The 13,496-nt window shown below is 37.1% G+C and overlaps 1 protein-coding gene across 3 annotated transcripts in view; it reads left to right on the forward strand.

The window, feature by feature from the left end:
• ERCC8 (ERCC excision repair 8, CSA ubiquitin ligase complex subunit) overlaps positions 1-6,265 on the forward strand; it is a 29,317-nt gene extending 23,052 nt beyond the window's left edge. For all 3 annotated transcript variants that reach the window (XM_021534347.1, XM_021534348.1, XM_021534349.1), the window contains 2 exons: positions 4,105-4,191; positions 5,903-6,265. In XM_021534347.1, coding sequence (XP_021390022.1) covers positions 4,105-4,191; positions 5,903-5,971 — 156 coding nt within the window. In that variant the 3' untranslated portion in view covers positions 5,972-6,265. The remainder of the gene's footprint in view (positions 1-4,104; positions 4,192-5,902) is intronic.
• Positions 6,266-13,496: the final 7,231 nt, after the last annotated feature.

Raw genomic sequence — 13,496 nt, forward strand, 5'->3', positions numbered from 1 at the left:
TAGCTAGCAGTAAAACTTGCTCGTAGGTACCATTGCTAACAGGTTCCACTAATGCAACGATTCCCGCATGATCCCGCAGCGCCGAGAAGTTGATGTCACCTAGGTTCCGTGCTCGCCGTTCTTCGCCATCAGCCAGCGGCTGTGCTAGCGCCGTGTGAGCAGCGGCGGCCGCCGCAGCGCCGGCGCTGCTCGACGCCTCTCCTCCTGCGGGGTGCCGGCAGGGGAAGCCGGGCTGCCCCTGCCCTCTTTGCCAGCAGCACAGCTGGCACAGGGCAGGGGCCAGGCAAGGGGAAGCCACGGGCTGCCCCAAAACGGTGGCATCTGTGCTGCCTCACCACCCCAGAGAAAAAAATGTGTGTGCTCTTTTGATTCTCTTCTTAAATGTCATCACAGAGGCGTTACCAGCCTCTCTAATTGGGCCAGCAGCACATCCATCTTCAGAGCCATCAGAAATGGGCTCTGCTGGACATGGTCAAAGCTTCTTATAGAAGCTACTCCTGTGGCCCTCTCCTGCTACCAAAAAACCTTGCCAAGGTTGTGCCAAATCCACACACTCTAATCACGATATCAACACCAAAGGTAGTGCTACTTATTTTCACTGTGTTCACACATGCACTTCCAAGTGTCTTCTCCTATCTTGACACAGTTAAGTGCATTCATCAGTCTTCATCTAATTCCAATGGAAATTACAATTCTGCCAGTAAAATCTCTTTCCTGAGAATGTAATATTGTTTGTAAAATTTATAGCCACCTCTTCTATTTTACTCTCTCAAGCATTTTTAAATCATGCTGCAAAGTTACTCACAACTGTATATTTCTATTTTGTTACTAGTTTTAAGTAAAATCGCTTCTACTTAACAAAACCTGCTCTTGCAAATTCTGTTGGAGTGACATTTATATACCTATATTTTAACTCTACAGTAACTTAATAATTTAATAATCTATTCCATTGTTATGTTTAGGATTAAAAAAAGTCAGTTCATTTTGTCTATATTGTTCTGCTTTTTTTTTTTTCTGAATGGCGTATCAGCTCACTTTCAGCTTTGTAATTTTTAAATATATATCAAAACATAATTAAGCAAGCTGGAAGTTTTCCTTGATGGCTCTTCTAAGTTTGTCTGATATAAGCTGTATATGCACTGGTGAAACGTGTAGCAGACGGCTTTGTAACTTGTTTGTTACTTGTTAGCACTTAATTGGACTTTAGTACCATGTCTTCATGAGAAACAAGATTTATATCTTTTCTGTAGTTTTGGCCATTCCCATCTAGTATTCTCTGTCATTGTTAAGTGTTCTTCATATTAACAGTCTTATAAACTTTTCCTGCTATCTTTAACTGTGGTGACTGCCCATCCTCAAGTCTGGTCCTTAGCTATTTCTTACTAATTTTTACTGCGTTCAGAATTTCTTATTGATATTGATTGCTGTCAGTCCTTCATATTCTTTCTGTTTATTAACTGTGTTTCAATTGCTGTCTTTGTTTCACATCATAACTAGAATAGGCTCTAAGAAGAAACTTAAACTTTGCACTAATTATGTATTTGAGAGGAGAAGTGTCTTATGTTTGCTTGGAACTGTATAATCAAATGTGATCACTGATAACCAAGCAGGTAGTTATTTGAAATTCAATTATACTAGTCTTTATCTGTTCTTATCCAAATTAACTAGCATGTTTGTGTGAAATATTCTTTATGTTTGAGGTACAGTATGGAGCTGTCTCCAGAGAATGGTATGAGCTTTAGATAATGTGTGTATATATGCCTTGTCTGATCCTAGGAACAGAACCATAAAAACCACAATATTGTTTGCCTGTACTGTTCTTACATAAATATCACTGTAAAGTTAATAAGACGTTAGACTGCTTGAGTAATAAGAACTGCAGAATTTGGCCCTTTAATAAGAAGCATGAATTGAATAAGAGGTCAGTAATTTCAAGGGTGGTGTGGAAGAGAAAATCTTAATTGTGCAATATCTTAGATGATGTTTACAGGTGGATCTAACACACTAGATACCAGTGTGCCATATTATCTGCTTAGAATGATTTAAATAAACAAACAAGACCTACATTTCCCTTTCAGAAACAGAAATCACATAAATCATCATGTATTAATAACATGTCATAAAGTAGTAGGTATACAACAGGAAGCCATTTTTATTTAAATCATACTGTTCAAGAGATGCTAGTGACATCTAAATCCAGTAGTAGGCTATTACATAAAGTTAACTGAAAGTTAAATTGGGCTTTATTTGTAGTCTTTCCATATATTGTACTATAAACATGCATAGAGAATGTTTGTAGTGCAATATATGTGTGTGTCTTGTATTATAACATAATTCTACATAGAGGTCACTAGCTCTTCTTTTGATTGACTTATGGTGTGAGTCACCAGTTCAGGTAGTAATAATTAATGGTGTAAGTATTGCTTAATGCAGTGGATATTAGCTGGAGATCTTGCCATACCAGGATCAGAAAGTGACACAAGTGGTAAGAAGGATTAAAATGGAAGTATGCAGATGTCACTGTGACGTTGCTCATAAGGAGATATTTTGGCGCAGAAAGATCTTTTAAAGTTCTTAGTAATAGTCTATAGTCTATCAAAGACAGAATGCCCAAGCAGAGTATTGCTGACAGAATAAAGTAGAATTTGACCTATATTTTGGTGTACTATATCTTCTTTAAAGCAAGGTAAGTAGGATGGTTATCTCAAAATTGTAAACTCTAATCTTGAATGTTCTTTATGCATGAACAACTTAATGCATAGTACCAGTTTTCAAAAAGTATGGCAGCTCACTTGAATAGGGTTACCCACAGAAATTGAGTATTAAGTTTCTGCCCCAAATGTCAACATAATTCATGCAGTTCTAATTATATATAAATTATATAGGAAACTTCCTGCAAAGACAGATCTGTGATAATGTATTGAGCTTACATTGAATCAACATACTCATAACATCCACATATGCAGAGTTGCTAGTTTAAGTGTAAAAGCCAGCATACTTAAAGCAAGGCTTTCATACTTCATACTGTCAGCCTGAATACCATAAAAAGGCCCCTATGTATCTCTCTTAGGCAGTTTAAACACATGACAATACTCAAGTGTTATCAGACATCATATATAATAGGCAGGAATGTAATTCAGTATTGAAGGCATATGAGAATATCTTCATTCCAGTTGATTTAAGTAACACATGAGAAAATGCCAATGTTATAGGTGCAAAATTAACTGCAGAGATGGTGTTAGTATTTCTCACCAGCAAAATGTTCTCATCATAAAGTGCCAGAGAAGTCCGTAAATACAGACTTTACAGAAATAAAGTCTGTATTTCCTTTAGTACAGAACTACAGGACTGTTCTTTGGTACAGAACAGTAAGAAAATTAAGATATATTTGACTTACAACTGTTTGCTGTAAGGACTGTTTGTTGCCATGTGTTGCAGGGTGCCTTGTGCAGTGGGATCTCAGTCCTTAGTCATTACCATAATAACTAATAAGAGTTATTTATATTAAAAGTAATAAATTAGTCTATCTGATCTATGCCTTCCCAACGGGGTACAAGCCTCATACTGTACAATACAATAGTTTCTTTTCCTTCCCTAGGCATGCTGAAACTATATTTACATAATACTTCTTTGTTCCATACATATTCTCTTTTCTGGTGTGTCTTGATTCTTCTGAGTTTATTCCTGGTTTTTAATTAAAATAAAATATTTGTCTTTTTTTTGTTTGTGTGTGTTTTTGCTTGTTTGCAAATTTTTTTACTTGAAAATAAACTATCTTTTAAGGTGCCTAACTGCTAAAATAGGTGTCTTTTCAGGAGATAAGAGAGAGGGAAGAAGAAAAATGTATTTAAGCAGCAATACAGTTCATTTCAATGTGGTTTTGCTGTTTTGGTGAGCAATCTTGAGAAAAAAATATAAAAACAGTAATTTTGTTTTGGCATATTATTTAAATACTACTTATCCAGATTTATACTATAAATTAGAAATTTAATATTTGCCTTTATTTTTAAACAATATTCACTATCTTTTTTTCTGCCTGTATGGGTATCTATTTTACTATTCAGTTAATTTGTGTGAAAGTACCTTCTGCTTGTTTTTTTACAGGAACTTTATAGTGGTAGCAAAGACTGCAATATCCTTGCGTGGATACCAGCTCCGCGAGAGCCAGTTCCTGATGATATTTCTGAAAAGGTAGTGAATTTTTGATTTTGAACTGTATTATTTTATGGCTGTTATACTTGGGCAGGTTGTGTGGAAAGTCAGTATGAAGTATGTGATTCACCACCAACATTTTTAACAATTTCTAATTAAAAGGATAATCACCTGTTATTTCTGTGCAATCTTTTGATTCTTACAGGGTTTTGAGATTATGTTTTCTCTTGTAGTCTAGTCAAATCTTTTGCAGGTTGCTAGCTGCCTACTTAGTTAAGAGTAGTTCATCGTATTGACTATGGGCCTTTCAAATTCTGCTTCTTTAGTTTCTAAATTTCCAAACTGCTTTCTGCAGTTTGTCCTGTTTCAGAATTGTAGAGGTGCTAGATTGTATTTTAAATTGTTTAAGAATATACTGCATATTAAGATTAGGGCTACCACAGTAAGATTAGGGATACCACACTTCATATGCAAATATTTTTGATCTGAAAATATAATAGAGTTTCTAAATATGTTTATTTTTGTGCCCGGGGCAAGACATTCAGGCTGATTGCAGGGAAGATCATATGTAAGACTGTTTTTTCAGTAGAGTACTTTCTCTCGGACAAGATATATTTCAGTGAGCAGCCTGAGTGGGAAGAAGTCTGTATTTTAAGGGACTCAAACCATTCACAGGATCAGAGAGTACTGATGCTGAAAAATCAAGGTGTATTAATGTTTTGGCCCATAGCATGTGAAAATTTCAGTTTTTAAAATTTCAGCATCTTTCCATTTCAGATGAAGAAATTATAAGAACCATAAAATTGTTGTAATGTTTGCTTTTTAAGTTTTTGTGTTTCAAAACTATCCTGCACCTAAGCAGACAAGAAAAATATTGTTCCAAAGGTTGGTACCCTAAACCAAATTGTGTTGACCTTAAATTAGCATTTTTGTTGTGAAAATTTTGATGTGAAGAAATTGTATTTTTCTTAGTCTGAAAAACAAAAACCCACAGCAACAAGATTATTTACTTAACTCTGATTAGAACTGCTCCTTTAAATTTGACACAGTGGCAGTATGTAATATATGCCATTGTTTTGAAATCTGTTAAGCTACAGCTGCTGTTTGCAAATGCTGTAGATGAGCCCTGTAGATGAGATATCTCTGTAGGAAGCTGTTTTGCTGTTCACAGGCCATTAATCAATGTTTCCTCTCAGGTGCTAGAATAGGCATTTGAGTGCTTGTATGACCAGAATCTGAACCCAGAATAGAAGTAAACAAGAAAAAAATATACCCTAAGTCACTTTGATTCAGTGCACTGCATAGCTACACAAACCCTAGTTAGACCCTAGTGGGGCTGAGGTGAGAAATATTTCTTGGATGTGAATAGAGGCCAGGGCTGCTTCCTGAAACTGTACTGCTAAGTTATTATGGGCCGAGGCTATTGTAATCTAAATTAAAGCAGCAGCACACAATAAATATAGTTATAACATTTGTTATATTTTGTCCCAAATATTTGTAATACTTCCAGTCAGTCCTCCAGATATTTTATGCTGAAATTGAAATTAAATACAGTATTATTTCTTCTAATAATTTATAATGTCTTTAATCAGTAGAATGTCTAAAAAAGTAGTTAAAAATAATCCAGTACTGATGAGAGATAGAATAGTTTATCTACATGTAGCAATTTAAAAAGTGCATTTAGCTTTGCCTTTATTTTATTATAGTATTTTTAATCTAGCAAAACACTGAGAATTTTTATTTTCCCTAGTCTCTGCCTCAACAACGTGTAAATCCAGCATATGAAGACGCATGGAGCAGCAGTGATGATGAAGGCTGAATTTAAATTATGAGCTGATATAAAATTGACATTCAGCCACTGCATTCACAGACTTTTACAGAATTGGACATTGTCAGATTTATCACAACTGGATTTTAGGTACAGTTCTGTCAGAGCAAGGTCTTTCAGAAATAACTTTCCACTGTTCTCTGTGTTTCTCTGTCACTTTAATGTTAAATCCAAAGGATTACTTTTTCATACTTGCTGACTTTTGTACTTGCACATCAGTCTACTTTATTCAGTGTTGAACAGCTGATAAAGCAAAAAAATAAAAGCCCTTGGGACCAGTCAAAATTACATTGTTTCTGTTATCTTTAGTACATGAGGAGATAACCCATTCATTTCTGAGACACATGATACAGAGGATTTTCCATGGAAGAGGGGTAGCTCAGAAATACTTCCAACTTTTTTTATCATAGTCTTTAAGGAGCAGATTGTATCTATTCTCAAGTGCTTATGTGCTGTGGGAGTCAACAGATGTTGGTGCCTGTTCTTGCATTTTCAGTTTTGCATGTTTTTCCGTAAATGCAGTATTCACTTCAGAAAGAGGTATAGCAGGGATCCTCTATTCAAGTATTTATATGGTGACCCTATCATCTAATATCTGAATCTGCCCCAGAATTCTAAGAATAGAGACTAGTTTAGAGTTTTTGTTGCTCCTGTTAGCAGGTTTTTAAGATCAATCTTCTATGAATGAGTCACACATCTTTAGCAAACATGAAGGATTCCTGGATAGAAACAGGGTTAAGGTACAGTACAAGATCACATTTAAAGTTAAAAATATTGAATGTAATCCTTCCAAACTGTTTTTTATCTAAGACATTTTGTAGTCCTAATGCCTGCTCTGTTTTGAAAGGGAGTTTTGTGGGGTTATTGTCTCATCTCAGTCACCAGTTTGTGCCTCAGACATAATGTAGTCTGTCACTAAAGAATGTTCTCAGATTGCTTAAAGCATCACGAGCAAAAGTATTGGTAAAAACAGGTCCAGTATAAAAGCAACAGCAGGACAAGGTTCACTGTTAAGGGCACACTGAGGAAAAGCAAATGAAAACCCAGACTCAATCAATCCAGTCCAAAATAAACTAAAAAATACATAACTTAAAACTGAAGTTAAATGATTTAGCAAAGGATTAATGTAGGATTTACTATACCACAACAGTAACTTACTTACAGACCTCACTTACAAATCTAAAGTACTTAGAGAATCCAGGAGAGCAGCATTTCTTGTGCACTTGGTACAGAATATGCATACTTGCATGCACACAGACATAAAGAGCCTGTACAAGGTGAAAAATTCCCCTCAAAAGTAGTGAAATACAAATTTCAGATGCCTTTGTGAAGGGTGAGCCTCAAGGAGTCAGGGGTATCACTTTTCAGGGATCCTCAGAGTACAGCAAACTTGGGAGTTCCCTGGCTCTGAGAGGTCCCACTCATGAGAGCTTTGCTGGTCACAGTTGCTGCTTCAGGAGAGCTCAAAGGGTCTCACTTTGGAGCACTGTGTGTAGGGCTGCAAGAGAGGGGCTTTGGTCATAACAATGTTCCATCCTGGCTCATACTTCTTTGACAGTGTGAGAAGAAAACATATCACACTTGGATTCTTATTCAGGCAAAAAAGTGTCCAGGGCTGTTCATTAAAATACAGGAGCTCCTTAGATATCACAGGTTCCTGGGAGCAGACAGTGTTTTTACTGGTAAGTCAAAAGAAGCTCAGTCTGGGTGCTGTTCCTAAGGAGCATTTCTCAGATCACATCAGGAGAGGGATTTGATGCACTATTGCCGAACAAACTTTTAAACATACATTTTTGCCTAAGTTGCACCATGAATGAAGGATTCAGCTCAAGAAGAGGTGGGCTGTGAATTATTTGTCCAAGTATCTTACCAGATGCCTTCGGGTTTAGTGTCAAACATTTGAAAATAGAAATTAGTTGCCTTGGGAGTTTCTTACACCTACTGGCAGCTAATATTTTTTTCACAGGAGTCCTTTCAAATCCTCTTCTGATATGAGTTGTTGGTGGTATTATTTTCCCTCTTGACTGTTGTCTTCTGCTGGAAGAGAGGTGTTTCTGATGAGGAAAATGAGAAACACCTGTCTGTCACGTGGGCAAGAATCCAGACACATTCTACAACCCAGCACCTGCAAGGCTTCCACATAATGCCAGTTGCTGACACACAGTGTTTAGTTTGCAAGTTTAAAACCTCTTGGTACTAGCCAGTATCTCAAACACCAGTTTCTGTGAAAATTATACATTGAAGAATGGCATTTTTGCTATTATTTCCTTTACTACTTCATTCTGTAGTTGTGTGAAATGTTTTATTTAAGCTTTTTTTTAGGAAAAAAAATATTTTATATCTTCTGCATTCCTATGGCAGAATGTTACTGAGTGTTGGTGTCTTTAAAATGAAAAATTTTAAAGAACAGTGAAGGTACACTGTATATGATTTCTCACAATCAAGAACTGGGTACTAAGCCAACAATATCAGTTGCAACTGCAATATCTTTCTTGTGTGTAAGTTAAATGTTAAAATTAAATTCGAGCTTTCCCCTTTGTTTATGGCTTTCTGATTATATGCTTATGGCATGTATTTTTATAGTATCAAAACTCTTTCAGAACCCAAAGTAGAACAAGTAGAGTGGTATAGATTTAATCACACTTCCCATTCTTATCCATCGGTCAGAAAAAAACCACATCTAAAAATCCAGTCAGATGTCAAAATGGGTGCTCTGTTCATACTGAAATAAAATTACTCACTTGAGAGTCAACTAACTCATAGCTAGATTATTACTGTTAAGAACAGTAAAAGTGAAGAGTTTAAGGAGAAAGTTTAGGCTGCAATGAACTACATTCTTACCTCACTAGTGATACTGGGATTTAGTCATACTGTATCAGAGAACATAGAGAATCTAATCTTAGATTCTAGAGAATTTAATCTCTTCAGGTTGTTCTGGGAATTTAATTTTGCTTAGAAGACTTTCTTTGTCTGCCAAGGCAGTGATTTTTATTTGAACTTGATACAGTAAATATCAAAAGATGGAGAAGAATTTATTTGTTCTTAAAAGAGATCAAAGAGTTTTCTTTTCCTTCTAGCCTAATGAAACAATGAAGGTGGAGTCAGTCTGAGCTAGTCCAACTGAAGAAATACAAAGAGCCTAAGACGAGTCTCCTTCAGCTTAAGTGGAAGCTGAGTTCTGTAGAGGCAGCAAGATAGAATTCTATTTATGCCTAGGTTATAATGCTCAACAAGTACCTGATATTAAGACAGCCTTGAACAAAAAGAAAAACCTTGTTCTTTTTTATTCCTGTACACAGAATTGGAAGAAAGCATTAGCACATAAAAATTTCTATATAGCTATCTCTCCAGTAATTACAAGATAACACCATATGCTTACCTCCCTTTGCCTTTTTTTCTGTGCCTGGTATACTAGCTCTTGCATACAGACTGACAGATCTTGAAACTTAGAGATTTGTTTGCTACCTTTTTTTGCATTGTTTGGGTTTCTTGTCAAGCCAAGCTTCTCACAAGACATCTGGTTTTTTGGTGTTTTTTTTTTTTTAGGCAGGAATCATGTCCTCTGTCAGCTCAGGAGCCAAAATTTAAGAACCCCATCCTAATAAACCTGAAAAAATCTCAGATTTGCCTACATCAATAGGATTGGTTGTTACGTTTTTCTTCCCTTTTTTAAAAATATTATAATACCATTGTTCTATATAAAAATACTATAGTATTTTTTAAAATACTATAATATTATAGTTCTTATCCTGCCTTGAATGTAAACACATATACATACACATATATCTATGCACAGGAGATATAAAAGTACTTGAAATAAACAACTCCTTTGGCAACCCTTCTTTGGAGGATAGTTCTTGGTTTTGGTCCTATGTCATTTTTACGTGGAGGCAAGGGTCTGGTTGAGAATTGTAGGCTCTTTAGTGTTCATTGGCCTAGTATCTGCCATAGTGTATGGGTAAGCTTACTGCTAGCTTAGTACACATAAAATTTGCAATACCTAGTCTGTGGAGTTGCATTTTTTTAATGTTTTATTACATTTTCATCCTGTAATGGTTTGTTCCTGTATACCCCCACGTTGTATTGGTTTCTCCCTGAGTTTTCCTGCCTTCCCTCATATGTCAGTTTCCCCAGAAAGTGCTAAATCATTCCGTTGTCCCCTCCCAGGTTCCTTGTCCGTCACTCGGTGTCCCATCCCCTACATCTGGAAGCTTCCATCCTGGGCATGGAGTGATTGGATTAGGGCCTGGGGCCCCTCCCCTGTCTATCTCTCACTGGTTCCCTTATATGTCAATCCCTACAAGAGCCACTCTCCAATGTCTCCCCATTGGCTGGTCGGTTCCCCTCCCTCCCCGTATATAACTTGTTGCAAGCGCCTCTCGGGTGCTCTCGTTGGCTGGCTTTGTTCGTGTCCTCTTGGACCCTTCTGGGTCACAATAAACCTCAGAATTATCCCCCAACAAGTGCCTGTCCTTCTTCCTTTGCCGTTGGGATCTGCGGCGACCTCGGGACCCACAGAAGCACTTCCCAAAGCCCATCTGAGTCCAGCGGGGAGTGCTTCCTGCTGCCCTACTCACCCCATTGGAGAGCTAGCTGGGGCTGAGGAATTTGGGACAGTGATTTGGGGTGAGGACATGGCACTAGTCACATTATGGACATATCAGTTCAACAACAACATCTGTGCAGAGGTTTCTTTAGCATGGTTAAAGTAGTCCTTAAAGAAAGAGCTTGAGTATTGACTGCTAAGTGCTATTGTTACGGAGCTATTCTCAGCCACCCAGATGTGTGCTGAGGTTTTGACACCTGAGAGATGTTCTTAAAAGCAGTATATTCGTTTCAGTGGTCAGCAGTTAGTGGTTATAACACCCAATTAAACAAAAGTATGTAAAACATATCAGTAAAGTCCTTTTGTGTGGTTAAGGCTGAGTTATGAAATGGATATGCCTTCTTCCATACTCCACCATTTTTGTTTTCTTTTAGTCTGTTTTATAAAAATAATGGAAATGGAGGATATAAAGGGATGACTGAGTGGCCAGGAATTCAGGCAAGTGCATAACTACTCTCTACATCTTCATCCCTTCTAATCATGTCTGTGTATGTAGTCAGCCTTACCCACCAGCCCACAGGCTCTGCCCAGATGACAACTAACCAATGTCATCCAGCATACCGTTAACCACGCCCAGACCTGCCAAATTCCATTGAGCCCAAAAGACTTAAAAAAGAGTATTTATGGCTATTAAAGAAGCATTTTATTTACACATGAAAGAATATTTTAATTGCACAGCATTGTTCCCAATTTTCATTTTATCACCATTTGCCTTCCAACTAAGTTAGAAAAAAACTAATATATTTTTTGTGACACATTTTAGTTTTGTGCTAAGGAGTCTTTCAAACACTCACCAAGATCTGTACACTGGGAAGATTGCAAATCCACCCTTTTCTTACAGTTGTGAGGCAGAGATACATCTGCACTCTTAAACAGGTTTTGTAATAAATTTCCTCACGCCAAAATGGAGATTATAATCAGCAGTTTAAATCGGTCCAACCAGTTATTTTTACAGCCATATGTTTGTAATCTAAAGCAACATGTTTAAGCAAGAACTGGGTAATGTATTCAGCAACAAAAGTATATGTATATGCCTTTATTTAATATAAAATGGATTAATGTCGGAGGCAGAGAAGAGGGGATTATTAAAAGAGTTTTTTGCTGTTCTCTTCACATTTGGAAAATACTGAGTATTGTCCCTTTCTACTGTTTCTAATTGCAAGGCATTTATTGAATAGATTACTTTACACTAACTAAAAGTCTTAGCTCCCAACAGAATTATTAAAACCTTCTAAGAAAAATTTTAATCATATTTTTAGAAAAGTTATCTCAAAACACATATTCATTATAAATTAAGAAATATATCATTATTTTGCTGGAGATCACTGACAAGGATTAAATTTAAATTTGGTACCCAGCCAGTTCCATTTGTAGATAGAATTTAAAGCTGGTTCTTAATCTTCTGTGTTAGTAGTCCAGGATGGCCTCTGAAAGAAATATAGTTATTAATGCCTGCCTGCACTGTATTAGTTTCATGCACACAAATATATCTTGGTCTGTGTGATGGATCTTTAACATGTCATTGCCATTATAAGAAAGGGACAGAAACCCCTGGGAAGAAAACAGAGCGACAAGAGAGAAAAAAAAACTAATCCTGCCGGGCTTAGGGCACGTCTGTTCTGCAGGCAGCAGTGCGACACGAAGCTGTTGAGTTCAGCAGATGTGAGCAGCCCCACCACGCACCAAGCCGCCTGCCTGGGGGGCGCTGCACTGGCTCACCTGGAAGGATGGAGCTTTGTTGATAGGCTTCTTTCCTATTTCCTGTAGGTACACTGTGTCAAAGGACACGATGACCATGGCTGTTTGGGGGCCCCGTGTTTGCTGTGATAAAAGATACACCAGAGAGTAGGTGTATGTTAAAATATCAAGTTCTCATGTTTTGTGGCAGTTAGAAGGGAGTGTCTTGTGTTGCTCAACAGTTAATTACTGTTGCTATCACCTCCCACACTGTTCTGTAACACCACAGGAAATCAGCTGAGGATTATTCTCATGCTAGCAAAGATGGGAAAAAAGAATGTTTTGGGACTTAATAAAATCATAGATTTTCCCCATCAGTAGTTCTTTCAGGTGGAATATATGGCCCAGAGAATATATTTTTGTATCTGAATTATGCATTATGATCTATGAGACTTGAAGTTAAGCTAAGTATGCAAACAATCTGATGCTGTTCAGGGGTTTTGAACTGTCACTACTGCAACAGGAGCCTTAAATTGAGCGGTTCTCCTACACATCTGTGGGAAACGGTCACATTTGGCATGTGCGTGGAATGTATTGCATGTTCTCAGGGTAGTGCACAAATTATTTCCCAAGAAAAAAAGTAGTCGAGTTTAGAGTTGCATGGAACTTTGACATCTGAATACTATTCATCATTATTTATAAAGTAAGTTTCCAGAACACTTAATTGTTTTGCAGACAGCTAATATACCTGAGGGCCTAAATGAATGTTTGAAATAGCTGCTTCATCCTGTTCTGCCACTCTGGTTAACTATTGAAGTTTAGGTTGACTAATGAAGTATATCAAAGTAATTTAAATAACATTCAGCAATGAGCTGTTGTATTAAATGTAGATACCTATGATAATTGCTGAATCTTGTAGTATAAGAATTATATTGCTGCTTAGCAGAATTCCCCTGTGTTGGACTGTAGGTTTCACTACTTTAAGGAGGCTTGCTTTGTGTGGCCTAAACATGAAAGAAGGCTCACTGGTACATCTCATATCAGTAAGAAGGTTGATTATATATTCTGGTGGCCTTGAAAACTGGGCTAGCAAAGTTTTTTCCCTGCCAGAAAGAGGAAAAATTATACGAGTGTAAAGGTAGTAATTCACAAGACTGCTCAAGCACTAAGTGTGACAGGCACAAGAAAAATAAGTTAATCTCAGAGCAACTGAACACCACACTACTGGTTGCT

Source organism: Lonchura striata, chromosome Z (genome assembly GCF_046129695.1).
Source record: "Lonchura striata isolate bLonStr1 chromosome Z, bLonStr1.mat, whole genome shotgun sequence".
In the NCBI taxonomy this organism is placed as follows: Eukaryota; Metazoa; Chordata; class Aves; order Passeriformes; family Estrildidae; genus Lonchura; species Lonchura striata.